The sequence below is a fragment of the Primulina huaijiensis genome, chromosome 10 (assembly GCF_012295235.1).
Source record: "Primulina huaijiensis isolate GDHJ02 chromosome 10, ASM1229523v2, whole genome shotgun sequence".
Taxonomy (NCBI): Eukaryota; Viridiplantae; Streptophyta; class Magnoliopsida; order Lamiales; family Gesneriaceae; genus Primulina; species Primulina huaijiensis.
This window is the reverse complement of record NC_133315.1, coordinates 14,990,577-15,014,155: the sequence shown is the minus strand read 5'-3', so window position 1 is coordinate 15,014,155 and position 23,579 is coordinate 14,990,577. Positions and strand designations below refer to the sequence as shown.

Here is a 23,579-nt window from a genome sequence, read left to right as displayed (position 1 = left end):
AATTTGAGCCACAAGTGGGTTTCATTTTTTAATAATTAAGAAAAATCGAGGCCAAAATGTGGCTAGGGCAAGAAGAGGGCCGCCACGTGGCAGAAAACTGGTGGCTGGATAACCTACTCCAAGAGTCCTCACCTCCCTTTGCACTTTATTTTAGCACTAAGCCAGCACATACACACATTTTATTTGGACCGTGCTAAAACAAAAGGTTTTATGACCAATTAATTAATTTATCGGATCTTGAATTCATATTTTATAAAATTTTATAAAATATAAAACTCAAAAATAAAATTTACCTATCCAACTAAATCAAATATTTTCATCCCTTCAAATTTTAATTTAGTGACTTCTCCCTCACCCTACCTTTTTCTTTTTGCTTAAGCTCTCCATATTCGGGGATTAATCGATTCTTAGAAACATCATCTATTAAATCAGATAAGTGTTAGCACCGGAGGTGCTTTCAAGAGTCCGAGTTCTATAAATAATGAATAAAAGATAAGACTGTCAACCCAACCAGATTCTCATACGATAAAGTCTCTCGAAATACTCCTGAACGAGCTATTCTAACGAGGCATTTCAATAGTAAAATTTATGGTTTTTTTATAGTTGATATTTCAGTAAGATCTATTCGAGAAACTGAGATTTTGAAGATAAAACAATATTTTTTTGTAGTTTATATTATTTATACTTATAACCAAAGATCTCTTGACTAAGTGATAAGGTCTAAGACTCAAGTTCTAAGAATCATATGATATTGGATTCAAATATCACTTGTGTAGATAATAGTTATTAGATAGAAATTCCTCTGTTGTATCTAAAATGATATACGCTCATAATTCTTAGCACATGGGTTTGTAAATATGGCAAAAACTTATGTGAGACGGTCTCACGGGTCTTATTTTGTGAGACGGATCTCTTATTTGAGTCATCCATGAAAAAGTATTACTTTTTATGCTAAGAGTATTACTTGTTATTGTGAACATCGGTAGGGTTGACCGGTCTCACAGAAAAAGATTCGTTAGACCATCTCACAAGAGACCTACTCTGTAAATATATATGAAAGATTACATTAATTTGTTTTCTTGTGCACGATTTTTGTATTATATAAAGTATAATTATACTTCAGTAATTTTTCTCTTGTTAAATTTTCCAATCGAGTTTTTCAAAATACTCGTTCGAGCAATTATTTAAATTGTATTATTTGAATTTATGATACTTATAAAATATACACAACCAAAAACATACAAGATAAGAAATTAATTTTAAATTTTTATTTGTAGTTTTAGAATATGCTAAATGTTTTTATAAAAAAAAATTCAGAGAATTTAAATTTTCATCAATTTCCTTATTATAGTTTGTGCAATTAGCTCCTCAACTTCTATGTACAATAAGAAATTATTTCTAAAATATTTTGTTTTACCAATGTTATTTTTCAAATTTTCCCTAAGTTTGCGGTGTCCAAGGTTCTGAAAATATGATTAATGCAAATACAGATAGGGGTGAGCAAGATCTCGGTTAAACCGAACCGAATTAACCGATTTTAATTCGGTTAATTTGTGATCGGTTATTAAAACTAATTCGGTCGGTTCGGTTATCAAAATAAAATTCGGTTCGGTTCGGTTCGGTTCGGTTATTGGCAATTCGGTTCGGTCACCAGAATGCACACCCCTAAATACAGATTAATCAACATGTTTAAGAGAGAGTTCACAAAAAATTATACTTTTAGATTAGTGATTGATTATTTATAAATTATGAAGTTGGAAAAATAAAAAATAAATAATGTTTGAAAATAAAAGTGAAAAATCGAAAATTTTTAAGCTAAAATATTTGTTAAATAGTGATACTAATACTATTTTTTAATGAAATATAAAAAATATTATTAATTAGATAACACACTTCTCTTTCTCTTTATAATTATTGGATCGTGAGAGAATATATTTTCATTTATTTACTAAACTCAAACCTTCTTATTATTTATATAAGTTGTTTAGGTTTATTCTTAGGACCTAAGACGAGAGGATTAGTTACTAATTGTTGGTCAGTGCTCATTAAAAGAATATGTGAGACAATTTCTCGGATCTTTATCCGTAAGAGGGTTAACTCAGTCAATACTTACAATAAAAATAATATTTTTCATGTGTCGGATAAAGAGAGTTAACTCAATCAATACTTACAATGAAAAATAATACTTTTGACATAAAAAATAATATTTTTCATGTGTCGGATAAATGTGTAAATCTGCCTCACAAAATTGAATCGTGAAACATTATGATATGAATTTTTATGTCGTTAAATATAGATTTACTGAAGTTTTTATGGTTCGGGAACGGGACACACTTTGTAGTTACATGTCATATCATATATCTCTAAATCAAAGGAAAATTGAAGTGACAATCAAATTCTGCGTTGGCTGTGTGTGTTTATTATGGCCCCAAATCTCATGGGGACACATAATGGAATTATGCATGATCATAATTGAATTGAATGGTACCTAATAGATCGTGTAATTTGTTAACCTTCTTGTCATATGATATTAGTATAATTACTAAGGTGTGAAATGTTTTGTGGCCATTGTACTATTGAAGGAAATTAATATTTGTAAAGTTTGTTTTGTTTCATGGATTTAATTGGGTGACATAACTTCCATGTTTTTTTAAAAAAAAAATTATTTTGGTAAAATAAAAATATCGTGAGTAGTATACATGAATTTATAATATTGGTCATTGTAACGCAAATTTCTTTATTTCATAAAATCGCAAAAAAAATGCAGATACTCGACCTTCTTGAATTTGATAAAAAAAAAAAAAAAAAGAAGCGATCTTCTTAGATTTGAATAATTTGAAGAAAACCATGACGGACGATTTCGTTTATCTTATTGAATTTGATGAAGAATGCGACCTTCTTGAATTTGAATAATTTGATGAAGAACACGATGAACGCCTTGAATCACGCCTTGAACTTCGCTGATCTTCTTGAATTTGTGTAAAAACATTTCATGTTCGCAATCTTGATTTTGATGTTAACAAAATTTGTGATTGCATTTCTAACATATTTACTTATGTGTGAAGTTGCAAACACTAGAAGCAAACTGAAAATGAATTATGCACAAACTGAATTTTTGGCAAGTTTCGGTTTTTTGATGATATCTCTCAGCTGGATGATTCAAATGACAATCTGTCAAAGTAACTCATCAGAAAACTCAATTTGGAACAAGTCGTATTGCACGTCAGTTGGGCAAAATCGGATGTTATCAAGGTCTAACTGATCTCTGAATTACCGAACGGATTGCACGAAAACAACAATCAGTTGGGTATGAGAAGTTGCCGTATTTTGATCATATCTCTCAGCTCGATTATTGAAATGAAGCGATTCAGTATGTGTTGAAAATATAAGACGATGATGTACAAATCATCTTCAGAAGTCAAAGTCTGAATCGAAGCTTAAGGTGCTGATAAATGACGATGAAGCTACTATTTTTGCACAAACTGAAATCAACTAGTCTGATTTCAGCACACCAGCTGAAACTGAACCATCTGAACTAACCAAACCAGTTGAACTTATCCAGACCAGCTGAAACTGAACTGAACCAGCTGGTGACCAACTAAACTAAACCAGTAGCTGACCAACTGAGCTGAACCAGTAGTTGCTGACCAACTGAACTGAACGATCAGTTGAACTGAACAACCAGCTGAGTTGACCAGAGTTGACTAGTTTAAGCTCGGGAAAATGTCCAGCAAGGCGAATTTGACCGTTTCAATTTCAGAAACAGTACAGAAACTTTCCAAACAGTCATATTCTTGTATCTAACGTATATATCATTGTTGGAGCCTATAAATACAAATCTTGAAGATCAAACAAGAGCTTTTGATGAGGATTCAAAGCATGAGCAGTTAGCATGAAGAAATAAACTAGTTGAGAGCACAAGCTCTTGTGTGAGGATACATTTGAGATGTACACTGTAAAGGATAAATTCCTCATACATAATCACTCACACATGTACAAGAGAGTTGAACTTCAAATACTAGTTGAGTGAGTCTTCACACAAAGACGTAAAACAATGTGTTTGTAGTCTTTGCATATGAAACATTAAACAATATGTTGATTGTGAGGTGCTGCCTGCAATCTTGAGTGCTAGAAGTTCTAGTTGGGTGCTGTCCTTCTGGAGTGAGTTTGTACAAGGTGTTTATTTACCTATTGCATTTACTCATCATTTTTATTGCTTTTAAAGATGCATTATTGAAGTATTTTATGTGTTCTTCAAATACCAAAAATATTGCAAACAAATTGTTTGATAAAATGCATCAACCAAAATTTTTTTTACTCATTCAACTTGCATATATTTTAAATGCTTTACAAAATATTTAATCGGTTTCTAAGAAGGATTATTTCGAGTGTCTTCCGCTTGGTTTGAACACCAAACTCGATTTAATTCATCGGTATTCAATATTTCAAGAACCGATCTATTGAAGCTCAACGATTTCTCCCAAATCAATCCTAACAAGTGGTATCAGAGCTAGTTGTTCTAAGAAGGACATTTGAAAGCTGATATTTTAAAATATGTTTTATTTAAAATAGATTTCAAAATCCTCTTAAAAACTTTATATGAGTTTACCGTGGGAAGAGAGAAGATTGTTGGATATACAACTAACATTGTAGACACTTCTCTCGACTCTGTATTTTGTTGTTTTAGCAACTTGTAGGGTTTTGAGTTTAAACTGACAGCAAAACAACTAAACTGATCAGTGGACAAGATTTTAGTTGCAAGCCTACCATTTTAGCTGATCAACAGACGAAACTCAGCTACACTGAAATGCTGGATGATTAGGAGCTTAATCATCAGCAGTATACGGCTGCTTCATTGTCATATTAGATCAAAATAGATGATCAATGCGTTTAAGCATCAGCTGAGTACAGTTTGAGTCAGCTCGATCAGTTAGACAACACAGAGATCAAGTCCAAAGCAAATTAGATGCTCTCCTAACAAAGAAAACTCAAGATCGATGCAGCATTTCAAAGCTTCCAAGGCAAATAGTTATTGGTATATTCAGTTCTATTATATATAAACTGACTGATACTTGATATTGTTTAAAATTTGCTATTGTAGTAGCAATTTCCCTTACACATGTTTGTGTGCATAATGTATGACACAAGGGACGCTTATTTGATTAAATAAATATCATGTTTATCCAGTTGATTTCTATATAACTTAATTGTTATATCAAGATTTATTGCCTAAACTGCCTGAATGTTAAAAGATGTTAAAACTTTATTAAATCGCGTAAATGATTATATTTTTAAGGGGGGGTTTTTAATTCAGTTCCTGAGGGAGAATTTTCTTATCCTCGAACTGAAAAATGTTTTAAACTTGTTTTTAATTCAGTTCTGAGGGGGAGTTTCTATTAATTATCCCTTGACCTGAAATTTTCTTTCTTTATTTTTCGCTTAAATGTTTAAAGTTTTTTATTCTCACAAAGGAGGATAGTCAAGTTTAAAAAATTTTAAAATCGTTTTAATTGCTTAAGTTTTGTGATCTTCAAAAAGAGAGAGATTGTTGGAACATTCATGTTCGCAATCTTGAGTTTGATGTTAACAAAACTTTTTTTTTATTTCTAAAGATTTTATCTTAGTGCGCAGAAATCTACCAAAACAAAACTGAAGGTATCAAGACCTAAACTGATATCGCCAACTGATTGAGCAAAATTGAACCAGTTCAACTGATTGACCAGCTGACAGGTAGTTCAGCAGAAGACCTTCAGAAGCCCGGTCAGCTGATGAAAAGCTCAATTGACGAAGAGCACAGCTGACCAGTTCAACTGAAGCAGTGAAATCAGTTCAGCTGACGAGCCAACTGATTTCACCAAACCAGTTCAAGACCAGTTCAACTGACCAGTTCAGGACATCAGTTATAAATTGACCAGTTTTAAGAACACGAAAAGTTTATTTTAATGGAAACCATTTGTGCGCATTTAAGTAAAGCAATTGTCCAGTTAAAGGACAATAATAGACGTTGCAGCAGAGCTTAAAGTCAAGACGTTCCAGATCGACTGTCAGAAAGGACAAGACACATATATCGAGGAACAGATTCAAATTGCAACGGACAAATTTGATGAGTCTTGATGAACGGTCTCAAAGCTTCTATAAGTACAAGACCAAGACCATCAACAAAAGTGTGGAAAAATATATACAAAAGTGTGTAAAGAAGAAGGGCACGCTCAACTCACATCTGTTTTCAAGAAGCAATAAGCCCAGATTTGAGAGAACACTTCAAAGTGTTATCAGCTTAGATTAGAAACACTTTTCCCTCAGTGTGTGAGAACAATTTCGTATCAGTTCTCAGGTATGCACACACACCATCACTCACATATATTCAGAGAATGAGTGTACTGATAAGTTGAGTGAGTCTTGCACATAGACGTTAAACTTATGTATGTAGTCTTTAATACATAGATGTTAAACAAGTGTTGGCTGGAAGGTGCTGCCTTCAGTCTAGACTAGGAGTTCAGTTAGGCAGTAGGATAAGTCCTAAGTTGAGTGGGTTTTTATAAAAATGTTGTATAAATCAAAGTCTTCTAGTGGATCTTACTCGAGGTGGTAGAAAGGGTAACATATGAGTAGTTGAAGTCTCTGAAGTATCGAGTGTTCTAGTGCCTTCGAAGGCATTTCGAACACTATATTCTCCAATGAGCTGCAATAGCTCGTGTTCTAAGAATGTTAACACCGATGAAATAAATTTAGTTTGGTTTAAAACCAAGCGAAAGAAACTCGAAGTAATCATTCGCGAAGAATACTGTTACTAGAAAACATTTTAACTTATGTAAACTGAATAACTGAAAAAAGGTAGATTAGTTTTTGCATTCATCAGTTCAGTTATGGTGACAACTGAACTGACGGATACTCTAACTGATCAAAACAATTTGAAAACAAAAGTTAGTCAGTTAAATACACAAGATATGTTTATGGATGTTCGGAGACTTCAACTGCTCCTACGTCACCTCTTCTACCTCCACGGGTAGGATCCACTAGAAGACTTTGATTTATACAACACTTTGTACAAACCCACGCAACTAGGACTTACACTACTTCCTAAACTGAACTCCTAGCTACGACTGAAGGCATCACCGTCCAGCCAACACTTCTTTAACGTCTGTGTGTCAAAGACTACATACACAAGTTTAACGTCTTTGTGCAAGACAATATTTGAGTGGTTGAGAGTGTTTGTGTGTGAGAACTGAACAAGGATGTTCTCACACACTGAGGGATAAAAACTTTTATACTAAACTAATAACACGTTGAAGTGTCCATCTGGGCTGATTGCTTCTGAAAGCTGATTTGCAATGTGCGTGCCCTTTCTTTTCTCTCTTATTTGCGTTTAAGCTTTTTCTCTCAGTATCTTGTTGTTGTTGTTGAGTCTTCACTGATCTTCTCTTTATATAGGCGGAAAAAACTAATCGTACAGTGAGACTCATTTATTATATCTGTTGCATCTTGAATTCGTTTCTTGGACTTTGTGTCACGACTGTTCGACTGCCCTTCTGAAACGTTTTGTCTTTAATGCTCTGATGCAACGTCCATTATTGTCTTTTGACTGTATAATGGCTTTGTACCTTCATGCACAGCTGGAATCCACTGAAAGAGTTTGTCTTCATCTACAACTAAAAGATTATAACTGATGCTTCGGACTGGTCAGTTGAACTGATCTTTAGTTGGGCTGATGAAATCAGTTGACTCGTCAGTTGAACTGATTTCACTCTTGTTCAGTTGAACTGATCAGCTGGGTTTCTTCACCAGTTGAACACTCCTTCGGCTGGCCAGGCTTCTGAGGTTCTCTTGCTGAACCACTTATCAACTGGACAATCAGCTAGACTGCTCAATTGACGTAATAGTTAGACTGATTCAGTTTGTGCGATCAGTTAGGTCTTCAATTTGCGATGTAAACAGCTCATGACTGATCCTAACTTCTGCACACTAAGGTAGCTTATTAGTAACACAAATTAACAAGTTTTGTTAACATCAAAATCAAGATTGCGAACTTGAAAAGTTCCAACAGTCTCCGAACATCCATGAACATATCTTGTGTACTTGATTGTTTAACTATTGTTTTCAAACTGATTTAATCAGTTCGAGCTGTTATCAGTCTCACCATAACTGGACTGATATATGCAAGAACTGATTCCCCTTATTTCAGTTATTCAATTTACACAAGTTAAAAAGGCTTTCAAATTAGTCAACTTTTTTTAACGAATGATTATTTTGAGTGTCTTCCGCTTGATTTTAAACCAAACTCGATTTAATTCATCGGTGTTTACATTCTTAGAACACGAGCTATTGAAGCTCATGGAGAATATTGTGTTTGAAGCACCTTCGCAGGTGCTAGAACCGATCCATCAATATTTTTCATCACATGTCGATTGGTGACAAGATCTCAAAGATGAAGGTTTTTTTTACAAAGTCAATGGGAAGTTTTGGAGTCGTCACAAGGAGTATGTCCAAAAAGATGCAAGTATCCTCCGGAGTAGCTCACTTCCATGAGACCACCCAAAAAAATGAAAGTGAATATTCATCATCCATTCCTTGACCACCATCAAGCTACTCGTGCACATTAAATATAGCACCCGTGATGGTGCCACAACTTTAAAATATCAAGTAGCGAATCTGACGAAAGCCATTGAAAGATTAGTGAAACATGTTAAAGAACAAGAGTCTTAAATTACACTGTTGATGGACAAGATAGATCATGCTGATGCAAGTCACACGAAAGGAAAACATCATGAAACTAATTATGACACAGAATCATCATCGGTAGAAATATAAAAGGTTACAACAAATAAATTTAATGTCTCATCCGATGGAACAATCCCATCGACCAGCTAAAAGAGTTCACTATGGGGACTATCAAAGATAAATTTGACGGATGCTCAAAGTGTTCTCTTGCCTATGTCAAGCCATATTCGCAAAGAATTGATAATTTAATAATGTAGATGGGCTATCAACCTCCAAAATTTCAACAATTTGATGGTAAAGGGAAACCGAAGCAACATGTGGCTTACGTTATTGAGACATGTAATAATGTTGTCGCGTATGGAGACCACCTGGTCTAGCAATTTGTTCGTTCGCTAAAGGAAACACATTTGATTGATACATTGATCTAGAGTCATACTCGATTGATTGTTGGAACCAATTAGAACAAGAATTTTTTAATCGTTTTTATAGCACCCGATGAGTAGTCAGTATGGTTGAGATAACAAACTTGCGACAATGTAAAGAATAGTCTATCATTGATTGTATTAACTGTTGAAAAAACTTGAGCCTTAAATGCAAAGACCGATTGTCGGAATCTTCTACCATTGAGATGTGCATCCAAGGCATACACTAGGTGCTTCGATATATCCTCCAAAGAATCCAGCCAAAGACATTTGAAGAATTAGCTACATGAGCTCATAATATGGATCTGAGCATGACTGCAAGTGGAGCGGAAAGACCTCCAACTCAAGAACATCATATAACAAAAGAAAGAAAAAGTTACAAGACATGGGACGAGTCTTTCACCAAAACCTCAACCAAAGAACCTATGTCAGTTAATGCAAAGCCCGTAGAAGTCAAAGGAAACACAAGCGATAAGAGCAACAAAAAGAAAAAAATCTCTAAAGAAGGAGAGCGCCGAAATCTGACCTTAAAGGACATGCAAGCGAAGCAGTACCCTTTTCTTGACTCCGATGTTTTTGGAATATTTGATGAATTGGTCAAAGAAAACTTGATTGAATTACTAGAACTGAAGCGACCCAAAGAAGCTGTACGAGTGGATGACCCAAAATGATTGATTTTTATTCAAGGATAAAGTAATGTAGTTGGCTCGCCAAGGGAAAAGCACACTTGAAGAAGATAATTCAACTATGAATCAAGTCGAAATCCAATGGAATGATGATGAAGTGCATAAACATAATGATGTGTCATGCTACATGACAAATTTACAAAGAAGTCCCTTCGACGAAGTTTGACAGCTTGAAACTGAGAAAGATTGTATGGAAACCTCGGCATAAATACTAACGAAGATCTATCATTCAGTTCTGGATTTCACAATCAGCCACTATTCTTCACAAGCTATAGTCATGAGAAAAAAGTGAATACGATATTGTTGATGGAGGTTTAGCAGTCAACATTATGCCTTTGTGCACAGTGAAATAATTGAACATTGCCATGGAAGAACTTGAAAACAGTCGTCTTATGATCCAGGGATTTAATCAAGGAGGGCAAAAGGCTCTTGGGCCATTAGATTAGAATTACTAATGGACAACATAACCTTAAGTGCATTATTTCATGTCATAGATGCCAAATCACCCTAAAACATGCTGCTCGGTCGACCATGGCTTCATGAAAATGGGGTTGTTCCTTCTACATGACATCAATGTTTCAAATACAGTCGAGACGGAATGGTGGAGAATGCTCTTGGAGATGAGAGATCATTTTACGGAAGCTAAATCACATTCTGCTGTTGTTCGTGATATGTTGGTGGATAATTTCCAATGTCATCCAGTGCCAATTGTACCAAAAGCAGTGATGACGATGATGTGCAATAGTATGAATGTTGATATATCATAGTACAAGGCTTGGAAATGGAAAGAACTAGCAGACAATATGTTGAAAGGTGATCCTACGAAGAGTTTTGCTTTATTGACTTGTTATTTGCACATGGTTGAGCAGATGAATCGAGGAAGCATAACAGACATTGTTGTCGACGAGAAAAATCGATTCAAGTATATGTTTCTTGCCTTTGGTGCATGCGTCAGAGGATATCGAAGTATGTGGAAAGTTGTATCAATTGATGGTACGTGGTTGAAGGGCAAGTATAATGGTGTTTTACTTGTGGCATCGGCACAAGATGGAAATTATCACCAATATCCTTTGGCGTGGGGAATCGTAGATGTCGAGTGTACTTCTTCGTGGAGTTGGTTTTTGACGAAGTTGTTAGAAGTAGTACCAGACGAGTATGAATTGGTGATAATTTCAGACAGGCATCAAGGAATCATAAATGCGGTTTCTACTGTATATAGAAATGTGCATCATGGTCATTGTACGTGGCATTTATCCCAAAACCTGAAAACGAGATGCAAAAAGAAGGGTGCAACCGAAATATTTTTGCACATTGCAAAAATTTATAGGCCTTCAGAGTTTGATAATGCATGCAATGAATTTAGGAATACATATCCTGAGACAGCGCAATTTTTGGACGAGAGAGATTCACTTGATAGATGGACTCGAGCATATTGTCCAAAGACCCGTTATAATATTATGACGACAAACGGGGTTGAGTCGATCAATGCTAGGTTACTTGAAGAAAGGAAGCTGCCAATCATTGCACTTTTAGATTCTTTGCAGAAACTGGCCTCATGTTGGTTTGCCAGATATCGCCACGCATCAATTGCAAGTAACACTAATCTGACCCCTTCCATCGAGGGGATTCTTCGTAGCCGATTCACTGATGCCCAGGAATGCAAGTTTTTTATTTAGGTCGTCTGGAGTTTGATGTTAGGGGCCGTGGACATTCGGCCATAGTGGAACTGGAATCAAAAAATGCACATGTCGAGTATTTGATATTGATAGAATTCCATGTGCTCATGTCATTGCAGCCAGTTGGTTAGCGAAGATTGATATATATGATCTGTGTTAAGAGTACTATTCTACGATGTCATGGTGCATGGCTTACTCAGAGATTGTTTACCCTGTTCCGGAAGAAAATGAATGGCCACGCAACATTAATTTTCCATTGGTGTTGCCTCCTTTCGTAGAGAAGAGAGTTGGTAGAAGAAAACAAAACAGAATTCCTTTCATCGGCTAATTCAGCAAAAGATAGAATCATATGCTGCTGGATGGTCGACCATTAGCCTGATGGTCGACCAAAGTTTTATTTTTGGTCGACCATTAGACCAATGGTCGACCATTGGATTGATGGTCGACCAATCTTTTATTTTTGGTCGACCATAAGCCCATTGGCCGACCATAAGCCCGATGGTCGACCATTACATTTATGGTCGACCATTAGCCTGATGGTCGACCATTAGCCTGTTTATTATGTAAATTATTTCACGATTCATATTTTTTGAAATATAACATCATTTTGAGATTGATTCAAATTTAAATTATAACATATAACATAATTTTGAGATCGTGACACCTGTAAATCATATCTTACAACATAATTGTGATTTCACGATTCAAATTTTTTGAAATGTAACATCATTTTGAGATTGATTCAAATTTAAATTATAACATATAACATAATTTTGAGATCGTGACACCTGTAAATCATATCTTACAACATAATTGTGATTTCACGATTCAAATTTTTTGAAATGTAATATCATTTTGAGATTAATTCATATTTAAATTATAACATATGACATAATTTTCAGATCGTGACACCTGTAAATTATATTTTACAACATAATTGTGATTTCACGATACAAATTTTTTGAAATGTAACATAATTTTGAGATTGATTCATATTTAATTAATATCATATGACATAATTTTTATACCGTCACACCTTTCAATTATATCTTACGACCTAATTGTGATTTCACGATTCAACTTTTTTGAAATGTAACATAATTTTGAGATTGATTCATATTTAAATTATAACATATGACATAATTATGGTCGACCAAAGCCTAAATCCTAAACCCTAAACCTAAAGCACTGTGGTCGACCAAAGCACAGACTTGGTCGACCATTTGGTCGACCATAAAAAAAGAGTGGTCGACCATAAAAGAGTCGACCAAAAAAGTAGAATGGTAGACCACAAAATACAGTGGTTGACCAAAAAGATTGGTCGACCAAAAAACTAGAGTGGTCGAACAAAAAAATACTATGGAATTACATAACAAAACAAACAAATAACAAACAATGTGTGTCCAGTAATTGCATAAAATTGTCCTATACATCACAACAATGACCAATCATTAAGGAACATATTACAAGCTAAAAAATATCTAAACTCAGATACTAATTTTTTATCCAAAGTTAGTACTAATTGCGCACTCTTCGTAGACAAAGAGTATCTAGCAACGACTAATACAAATGCTCCAGAATCTTCTCTGAGAAAAAAGAAAATAAAATAAAAAGTTATTATTTACTGTATAAAATCATAAAATATAATGAACTTTTTTTATATTTCAATTCGAAAGTTAACAACTTACTGTATAATCTTGGCACTGTATTCATCATGAACCTTTATATTCCATGGCCTCTCGGGGTGTGGGTTGTTCCCGACAATGGATAGCAGACGAGCAGCGTTTATAAGTATCTTTGAAGTTGGGATCGTGCCTTCGCTGCAAGTCATATATAATGCACTTATTCACCCCTGTAACGAGTTTTAGCAAAAACCAGCGCCTATCTCTGTAGACAGGGATGAGAATTCTTCGTGCATTCTCCCACGAGATACAAGGCCATTTTGGATCACTGCTTTTCACTTTCCCCACCAGATCTGTGTTGACAACATTATCTCTATCTTCGGCCAATATTGACATCGAACTGTAGAAATCTATGTCCATCAACGACACATCTGGCGACATCACTTCAGGATGTAGGATCTGCATCTCAAGCAATCCACGGAGAGCTTCGCCGAAGTGCTGAATACAACAAAACAAAAGTTTTTCAATGTTTTAAAATAAATTCTCTACAAATTTAAAAGCATTGTAAATGCTTACAGAGAAAGTGACACGCGAGTTTGCGATCTCCATGGGCCCGTAGTACGACTTCTCATATTCGGCATAAAAACCTCGAATCATACTTGGCGAACGGTCGAGCATCGATGCCCTAACTCGCGCCAGCGAGGTGTTTAATTTCAGTGTCACGGTCTCCGCAAGTGGCCTCACTGCGTAAATTGATCAATTAAAACAACTTTAATGAAAATATGAATAGACAAGGTGTAGTGTAATAACCTCTCGACGTGGTCGCCTCGCGACCTGACATACACGCATCGGAAGTCACTTGAATATCTGAAAACAAAAAAGCATATTGTTTAATATACTATACATAAATATAAAATCAAAAAAGTGTCTTACCTTACCTTCCAAGGACTCCTCTGTAATGCCTGGAAGGATAGGCTCGAATATCTGTTGGGTAGCCAGATTATCATCCACACCTAACAGCGTACATTAAACAAATTAAAATAATAGCAACTTCAATGCAAATATGAATAGACAAGGTGCAGTGTAATAACCTCTCGACGTGGTCGCCTCGCCAACTGGATTACGCGCATCCGGAGTCGCTTGAATATCTAAAAAAAAAGTTTATTGTTAAATAAACTATACGTAAATATAAAATCAAAAAATTGCATTAGCTCACCTTTTGAGGACTCCTCTGTAATGACTGGAAGGTTAGGCTCAAATATATGTTGTGTTTGGCTACTACTGCCAATTTCCCTAGCCAGATTATCATCCACACCTAACAACGTAAATTAAACAAATTAAAATAATAATGACAATTCTATCACATAAAAATAATTATAATTAATATAATTAACTCACCAAAATCGGCCTCGGATGATTTTCTCTTCCGCCCTCTGCTATAGGCTATGCTATAATCTTTGTTCTGATGCACTAGCATGTTAGACCTCATCTCAGCAAAACCAGCTCTGATCTGTTCAGTCAAACTCGATCTCAACTCATCGAGACCAAGATTGAAACTCGATTTCAAGTCATCTAAAGCCATATTTATATTCCGGATAGACGCCATGGTCTCAATAAATTCTGCTGACATCTTAACATGCATAGACGCAACGGAATCCTCCAAGGCAGTCAACCGCCTCTCGAAACGATGCTCCAACGGTGACGGGTGGCGGGAAGGATTGAGTCCAAAGTGGACTCTAGGACCCGTACGCATTGGAGAACTAGTGCTAGAGCTGGATCTATTGAGATCACCAGAACGGGTGCTGGAAACGTCCTGAGATGCATTTGCAGAAAGGGTGTGCTGGACTGATCTACTCATATCACCATAAAAGTTGCCGGAAAAAACAGGACTTGAATGTGCAGAAGGCGTGTGCTGGACTGAGGGAGACTCCAAAGGGTGCTCGCTACATATGACTGTTTCACGTTGCCTCCAGAGCTCGAGCACCCGAGTGATGACCGCATCAGGTGCAGAATCAACAAAAATCCCGGTCGTGTAATAAGGTGAAACTAGCTCCTCAGGAGTAGGAGTAAAAAATCCAAGACAATCCTGCATATAATTAATAACAGATCATATTAATAAAAAATTAATGTCCACAGTTATTATATCAAATCAATTCATATTACTTACATCTATAGGAGAACCACCAAAGGCTGCAGCGATATCAGCGCCAGTTGGGGCAAGGTTTGACGACCATGTGTTAGTCACCCACTGAAACATCCTGGGCAACATCAAACCTTCCACATCTCTTCTCCTTGCTACCTTTTGTGCCACGCTCGGATAACATTCATAAGCAAGGATCTGTAACATAAATTTCAAACAATGTTACTAGTAGAAATAACGATATCAAATCCACTTTAACATTCAATAATATACCTACAGAGGTAGAACAAAACCGCCGACAAGGAAGCTGCCGTCAACTTTTTTTACGACCTTGTGCCTCGGTGAGATAATTATATCGCCCTAAAAGGTCCTTCTTCAAACATCGGATAGCATCCCGATAGGCTACTCTACCCCAGGGATAATGGTTGAACCTATCCAAATCATCTACAAGCCTCAAAAATTTAGGGTCGATCTTCATCGTCTTTTTCCTCGTCGCCTCACCAAATACGGTACAACAAAAGTATAGACTAGCCATCTTTATCTTCTCCACATCTATACCAGTCTCATTATGCTCTTCGACATTAATCTTTCCCTCCAAATCACTCAAAGCAATCTCAGACTTACCGGGAAAGTGTGTGGTGCCAAATACATCTCTATCTGATAAATCTTCGGGCTCTATAGCGCAATCGAGACCCGTTATTAAACAATATTCTAACAAAGAAAATCTAACCGGTCTTTTGCGCACCACCATCCACAAATCATCACTACTACTATCAACAATCTGATTACTCATTAAATACCATATAATTTGACTGGAAATGTTAAAATCTCAATAATACCTAACCAAATTACCAAAAGCCGACTGCTCGAAAAAATGGGTTCTCTCGTCGTTGTTCAAATAGCGATGAATCTTCTCAGAAACCTCTTTGTATCTCGATTGAATTGTCAATTTGCATCGAAATACTGCATCTCTGCCAAGTTTCCTCGGCAAATAAACCTGTGACACAAAAAAAATAAGTACAGTTACGGAAATATTGGTCGACCACAAATTGTCGACCATAGCCATTTGTGGTCGACCATAGATTATGGTCGACCACCCTGTTTGTATGGTCGACCATTTGATGGTCGACCATAGGTTATGGTCGAACACAAATTGTCGACCATAACCTATGGTCGACCATTTGACCACATGTCGATCATAAAAAACAAAGTGGTCGACCATAATCTATTGGCTTTTTCACTTTGATGGTCGACCATGTGAGGTCGACCATACGTTATGGTAGACATCTCATCGTCGACCATCAAAGTAAAAAAACAAACGCTCATTCACACGCACACGGCATACATAAATCACGAAAATGGACAAAAACACAGAAGCAAAAAATCGAAATAAACGCGAATCTTACCACATTTTCGTTTGTCATTTTTTCGATTGAGTAAGCGTCACCTTAAGGGAAGGGTTTTTCGAGGGTTTTACTGGAACGGTCGGAGGTTTTGAACTTTTTTTCGAAAAGATGCTATGGATGTTTAATCGAGGATAATTAGCTAAAAAAGATGTATTTAAAGAATTTAAACTTAAAACCTAAGAACATAAAAGTAATTTTAACCATGAATTTTTTTCCAAAAAAAACACAATATAGTACCTTTTTCCTGATTTTCTCCACGCAATGCAAATGGCAAGCAAGGGTTTTAGCTCTGATCACGCCGGTTCCGCCTATGCGCCACCGGCGGTGCGAGAATCTGGTCTCTGAGCCAAGACCCATGGAGTTTCTCAACTCCACAGTCTCATCGCTCGCTCCTCGCATGTCCCTAATTAACGCCTCCATTTCTCTCTCTCAAAAATCCATCAGCAAGCTCTAGAAAATTCTACAATACCGCCCTCTTTCAATCTATTAAACCCGACCCACTATGTATTCAAATAAACTCGAAATTTCCGCTCATTTTAGTAGACCCATGAACCGAAGGAACTATCTGTGGAAAAAGGTTACTCAACATCGGCAATTTCATCAGGTGAGATCCCCTGAAGTCCCAGTTCGTGAATTCTATGAAAATGATGACTGTAAGTTAAAAAATGTCGATAGTTCTGCTGAACAAAGCGGTAATATTGAGTAAAAGAGCAGTCTTGATGATAATTGTTGCGCCTCTGGTTATGTCAAGAAACAGAATCCAAATTAATGAAAAAGCAATTTGGTGGGCCTATCTTGTTGAATGGACTAGAGGGTTGGGTTGAGCAGTACAAAATGGATTCTGAGTTTTGGGGGGCATTGGGACTGGACATATATTTGCTGTTTTTCAGGATTCTGAATGTAAGGTTGAAAGTGTAGTTGTGAATGAGGATGAAATTATGAGAAGACGTGGGGTTGATCCCCATCTTCGCGAGGTTGGTGAAACTGAAGATTTAGCTGTAGTTATTATAAAATATCTTTTGCAAAAGACTTGGCTAAAGAGATGGAGCGTGGGAGTACCATCATCATGAAAGATAGTTCGGTGGCCAAGTTTGTATTGCCCGCAGCAAATCAGTTGTTACGGAGGCAATTAGGGGTGTGATGTTGAAACCAAGTTTGCTACCGAGGATGTCGAGAGCTGGAGTCAGAGTATTTGTGGTTTATTTGCGGTTTGGGCAATTAAGGGCCTCTTTGGCGTTGGTGAGGATAGTGGGAAGCGTACAATGTTGGAAAAGGGTATGTCGAGAAGAAAGATGGAAGCTAGAAATGAGAAAGTGGAGATGATGAAGGGTAGCGTGGAGGTGATTTGGGATCCAACAGAGCCTGAAAGCATGCCTTTTAATAGGCCTCAGCTCGATAAGGAAGAGCTTCTAAATAGCATTATTAGGTCAAAGGGATTGAATCATGAATCAACATTAGCAGAGTATTCTAGATACCAGTCTAAGGATTTTGAGGATGATATTCAGCAAATCAGGGCTATGGCCAGACATGCACGAGAAATTGAGAAAGGAGAGTCTTTACCTGATAGTGGTGATGATGACAATGATCAAGCTGTAAATGCATTGCCTACTGGAAATATGAATCTTCCTAAACAAGACACTGTGGCTGTTTATGAATCTTATGAAACAATGGAATCTAGTGGTACTAAAAGCGGGAGAGTAAATGACATGAACCTGCTGACTGATGATCCAGACCATCAATCAGATCAGCCACATGAAAGTAGAACAAAGTTAAGGATCATAAAATCATTTAGAGAAGCCAGAGAGTACCTTTCACGGAAGCATCACAAACTGGAGATAAACCGGGAACCTGAAGCTAGTAGTGGGTTTGACAGTGATTTAACCATGCCTAGTGTAGATAATTCATCCTGTAACCCGGTTCAGGCTTCATTAAATTCAACTGGTGAAGTATTTGACTGTTCCTCCTCAATGACTGGGCATGATTATTTGCATCATCATGAAGATTACAAGGGTGTAGAAACAAATAGCACATCACATTCTACAACTGCTGAAGTTGGTTGTAAAGGTTCGATGTTGTCAAAAGAAGCTTTCACTCAGGTAATACCTGGAACTACAATTGAGGGCAAAGAAGATGGTAAAACCACGGAACTAACCCAAACTTGAGCCATTAGTTAAAAGTCGCAGTTGGATTCAGAGATAACTATGTAGCTGCAACGGAGAGCTCAAATTATGGGTTGAATTCAGGTACTGATTTGGCTCAACTTGAAACTAATGGTGATGAACAAGAATTTGAATGGATGAAGGATGAAAGGCTAAGGGAGATTGTATTTAAAGTTCGAGATAATGAGCTGTCCGGAAGAGATCCATTCATCTTGTGGATGATGAATATAAATATGCATTTTTTAGTGGCCTTGAAAAGAAAGTTGAACTTGAAAATGAAAAGCTGATGAAGGTGCATGAATATTTCCATGAGAACATTGAAAATCTTGACTATGGGGCAGGTAAAGTTTTAGTTTCTTCATCAAGTTCCTTGTGATTTTTTTACTGAGTCAGTCAAGAGATGAATTTAATTGTAGCCCTCCCTGGAATGAAACTTACTTATACTTTTTCTTTGCTTAATTTCATATTTTGGCTATTGGTAGACAGTCAATGAGACTAGTTAGAAATTCTTTTTGACTAGTCATGTTTTTTTCCTCTTTTTTTCTTTTACTTCTATTTAGTTATTACGAGAAAATTTCAACCTTGCATGCAATGAATTGAGACTGTTAAACTAATGGGGCTCTTTGTTAATTCCATAGACGGAATCAGCTTGTATGATCCACCAGAGAAAATCATACCACGATGGAGAGTCTCCCCTGCTGAAAGGAATCCGGAGTTCCTGAACAATTTTGTGGAACAAAGAAAGGTTCTTGTTGCTGAAAGTCTTAAAAATTCATTTCTCACAAAGAACACTGGAAAAGACATCATTCATAAACCAAAAGAACCTTTACCTAATGACGAAAATCAAAGTTCAAGATTTCAAAACGAGATTACATCATCATCACAGACTGTTATAGCACGTAGTGACGGTTCTGTTAGGGCTGGCAAAAAATCTGGACAAGAGAATTGGCAGCACACAAAGAAATGGTCGCATGGATTCTTGGAGTCATATAATGCAGAGACAGACCCAGAAGTCAAAGCTGATATGAAAGAATAGGTAAGGATTTGGATAGATGTATCACTGAGAAAGAAATAAAGGAAACAGCTGATTTTATGGATTAACTTCCTGAGAAGGGAGTGTCTTGACTTTTCCTATTTCCTTTCAAACGTATGTGAGGATATTCATAGATTCAACTTTGATGTTTGTTGATGCTTTGCAGGATGCTTTTCGTGAAGCCAAAACAAATGGCTTTGGTGTAACTGTGGTCAGAAAAGGTCAGCTGCGGCTGAATATAGATCAAACATTGGAAGAAGTAGAAGAAATGATCGTAGACATAGGCAGTAAGATTTATCATGATAAAATCATGAAGGACTGTTCTGTGGATATTAAGGCACTGATGAAGGGAGTTTTTGTCATTAGCCAACCATCCAGAAGGTAATATTATAGTCTTATAATCTTTCTTCCTCTGAATGTGTCGCGATATCGATCCTATTTTATTGCAGAGGTCTTATAAACGTGAAACATAAGCTTTTGAAACCTGCATGAAGCTTTATTCCCAAGCTTTTAAACCTGCATGAAGACAGCTTTATTCCCTTTATGTAAATGTGAACTGAATTTTTGTTATAAACATGGTGTGATTAGGCCCTGGTAAATTTCATACAGGCCAATATCGATTGGATTTGAAACTATTTACTTTTTTATTTATTAATGTTATTTTATCATTTTGTTCAACTCCCGGCTTATTTTATTTGCCTTGGGTTTGTGTGGGAGATTTTTTTGGTGAATTTAGAACTTTGTAATTTTTGTTGTTTCTGGATCTGTTGAAAATATTGCTGGTAAATTAAGAATTTGTTACAAAGATACTATCTTTGTTACAGCAGTCAAGCAAGCTGAAATTCTTGTATTGGGCAGATACCATGTTGCCATACTGGGCCGTGGACAAAAGTAGGACTCCCGAGTGTTCTACAGTTGAGCTAGCTAAAATGTTCTGATTCTTTCTTAACCTTTCAACTCCACATTTTTTGTTATGTACACGTACTAATGCATTAGTTATTAAGATATACTTATTCGGGATATAGTTTATTGAAAATTACTTTTTAAAGATGATACCTCATCAATTGTTTGACCCTTTGTCCGATCATTTAGTTCATCGTTGGTGTTAATGGAGTTTGATCAGACATTGTGTTCAAATTATCTAGAACTTTTGGTCCCTTTGCTGGTGTTTTATAAATCTAATAACTTATTGGTAATGAGTTATGATTTTTGGGACTTTTTGAGGCTGTCTTATTTGGGAGGCTGAAAAGGCACTGACATGTTCCGACCACATTTGATCTCACTGAACATTGAATGGTAGCCGGTTCTGAGATGATTTTCTTGTCATTGCAGGAAGAAGAGAAGGCAGTAAAACCATGAGCAAGGCATGCTTTTGATTTTTCTCGAACGCGGAGTATTGGTAGGACATCGGGAGGCAGGTTCACTATCAAGTCACTCGAGCGATGTCTCATTTTTTGAGGCGAGTCGTTTCTGTGTCTCTTTTATCCATCTACAGAGAATGAAATGCAGATTCGTCATGCAAATTTGATGCATATAGTTATGTTTAGTTGTTGGAATGATATGATGGGCATGCGGTTCTAAGTAGGGAATAATCGGAGTCGAAAGAAGCACAAGTGGTCTCCTCAGAATAGGAATGTAAATCTACTTGCCACCTTAATTCTTAAAGCTTCAAATCAAATTATTTTGGGTGAGTTCAGAATCCCAATTCCCTTAGGAGAATTATGCAAGGTTCAAGCTCGGTTTTGATTTACAATTGAATTTTCTATAAATCTAGCATGGTCATCATAAAGAAAATTTTCTACAAGTCACCTAAAAGAGAACAAAAGACCATTCTATGTATTTTGCGAGCTATAGCTGAAATTTCTTCCAATTTTGTCTAGCGATCCTTCATTATTATTCCCTCTGAGAAGCAAGGACATAGCATTCCAAGTCGAGGGCGAGATATATGTGGAAGCGACACGAATTCGACCAATCTGCCAAGCAGCTGGGGGGAAACTTTCTAACCCACTTTGGGAAGATCAAGTGATTTATCAAATCTGGGCAAGTTTAGAACTACTCGAGGAGACTGGGGAAATCCAAACGAATGTCAAATAGATGCATAACAATATCATATCATTCGACTAGCAAAATCGAAAGTCTCAATGGGTTGAAAGCCTTTCTTTTCTTGGTGACCTCATCACTAAGTCCACACGGCGACGGCCAGCGAGAAAAGTGTAGGGGTCGTTCGGCCTGCCATCTTTGGAGTTGGGTTCTGGGGAGGCGTAAAGAGAAGGATATACTGCAAGTCTTCTGCTCATAGAGGAGAAGAAACAACAATAATATGATACATGCAAATTCGTTCTCTTTCTTTGCTATATTCTTATTTACTCTATAAAATCTTCTTTTCTTTTCTTTTTTCTAGTCTTTAATCATTAAGACTGACGTGCATTAATTCAATTTTAATTGGTAAAATAAAAAAAATTAAACTCTAAATGATGAAAGATTTTTTGGTACATGAACATTTAATTAAATGAGTGGCAAAACAACATGAGGGAAATTGGACTTCAGTCCCCAGCCGTCGATTTTTTTTGTGTTCAGTCCCTGGGTACTTTTTTAGTACCACATTTTCACATGAAGTGTACCACATTTCCACATGAAGTGTACCTCATTTTGTATGACATAGTACCACAATTTTGTGGGTAGTGAGTGAACCCAAAGAAATATTTTGATTGTGGATTTTTCACCAACTTCCCCATTTAATTAAATGAGTGGCAAAATATTAGGGAAATTGGATTGTGGGTAGTGAGTGAACATTTTTTTTGTGTTCAGTCCCTGGGTACTTTTTTAGTACCACATTTTCACATGAAGTGTACCACATTTCCACATGAAGTGTACCACATTTTGTATGACATAGTACCACAATTTTGTGGGTAGGGAGTGAACCCAAAGAAATATTTTGATTGAGGATTTTTCACCAACTTCCCCCAAAACATGTGTGTTGCACGTGATTAACGAATTTGAGTGCACTATGAATATTGACCGTAAATTTGCAAATTAATTTGGACACACAATTTTTCACAAATTATTCAATAACAAGTATTATTTTACAGTTTATGTACCATTTCGAATAGTCATGGTAATTTTTCCAATAATTTTTTTTTGATTTTTGAATAATTCAATATTTTTTTCATCTTATTTAAAATTTTTATTTTTCCCGCTTCTTTATTCGATTAAATTTGACAATTTCATAAATATTTATGATTTCCATATTTCTTTTTAATCATTGGATTTGATGTTGATTAATATCTTTGATATTTGCCTTGTTTTTCTTATGAACTTCTTATTTTGTTTGTTTGAGTTGTTCATATTTTGGGTTGTTAGACTTAATTTAATTGTGGTGATGAGAGTCAAAACCAGTAGATCGTATTAGTAAAACCAGAAGACAGTACAAAAGCAGAAGTTCTCGTATCGCCTTAATAAAGCAGTACTCTTCGAGTACTTATCAGCTTAGATAAACAGAAGCAGAACTTGGCTTTTACACGATCAGAACCTATCGAACATATATTAAATGTTACCGTTACTTTACCTAGTACGAGTATTAAATGCACCATTAATGCTGAACAAAGACATTTAACGCTCTTTAACAGTTTTGGTATGAAACAAGACTGATTGTTTCATAGCTTTCTGCATGACCCATTTTAGGTACTAAAGCTGATCTTGCTCAGGAGTTTCAGAAGC

At 36.2% G+C, this 23,579-nt stretch overlaps 2 protein-coding genes across 5 annotated transcripts; one reads left to right on the top strand and one right to left on the bottom strand.

The window, feature by feature from the left end:
• Window positions 1–13,482: 13,482 nt before the first annotated feature.
• Window positions 13,483–17,090, bottom strand: LOC140985922 (uncharacterized). Its single transcript, XM_073453867.1, has 8 exons — window positions 16,908–17,090; window positions 16,117–16,261; window positions 15,602–15,939; window positions 15,292–15,462; window positions 14,523–15,210; window positions 14,341–14,439; window positions 13,701–13,991; window positions 13,483–13,622 (listed from the first exon to the last, which is right to left on the bottom strand). Exons 1-7 carry the CDS (start codon window positions 17,088–17,090, stop codon window positions 13,885–13,887), a joined length of 1,731 nt encoding a protein of 576 aa, XP_073309968.1. The 3' UTR covers window positions 13,483–13,622; window positions 13,701–13,884.
• On the top strand, window positions 16,935–22,212 carry LOC140986805 (uncharacterized). Of its 4 annotated transcripts, XM_073455167.1 has the most exons (6): window positions 16,935–19,170; window positions 19,468–19,865; window positions 20,029–20,243; window positions 21,195–21,321; window positions 21,448–21,549; window positions 21,743–22,212. In XM_073455167.1, the coding sequence occupies exon 1, from the start codon at window positions 17,933–17,935 to the stop codon at window positions 18,830–18,832; it is 900 nt and encodes a 299-aa protein (XP_073311268.1). In that variant the 5' UTR covers window positions 16,935–17,932; the 3' UTR covers window positions 18,833–19,170; window positions 19,468–19,865; window positions 20,029–20,243; window positions 21,195–21,321; window positions 21,448–21,549; window positions 21,743–22,212. The 4 variants fall into 4 exon arrangements, with proteins under 4 accessions (XP_073311268.1, XP_073311267.1, XP_073311266.1 ...); XM_073455166.1 differs by lacking the exon at window positions 21,448–21,549; XM_073455165.1 differs by having other exon boundaries at window positions 21,195–21,549.
• The last annotated feature ends 1,367 nt before the right edge of the window (window positions 22,213–23,579 follow it).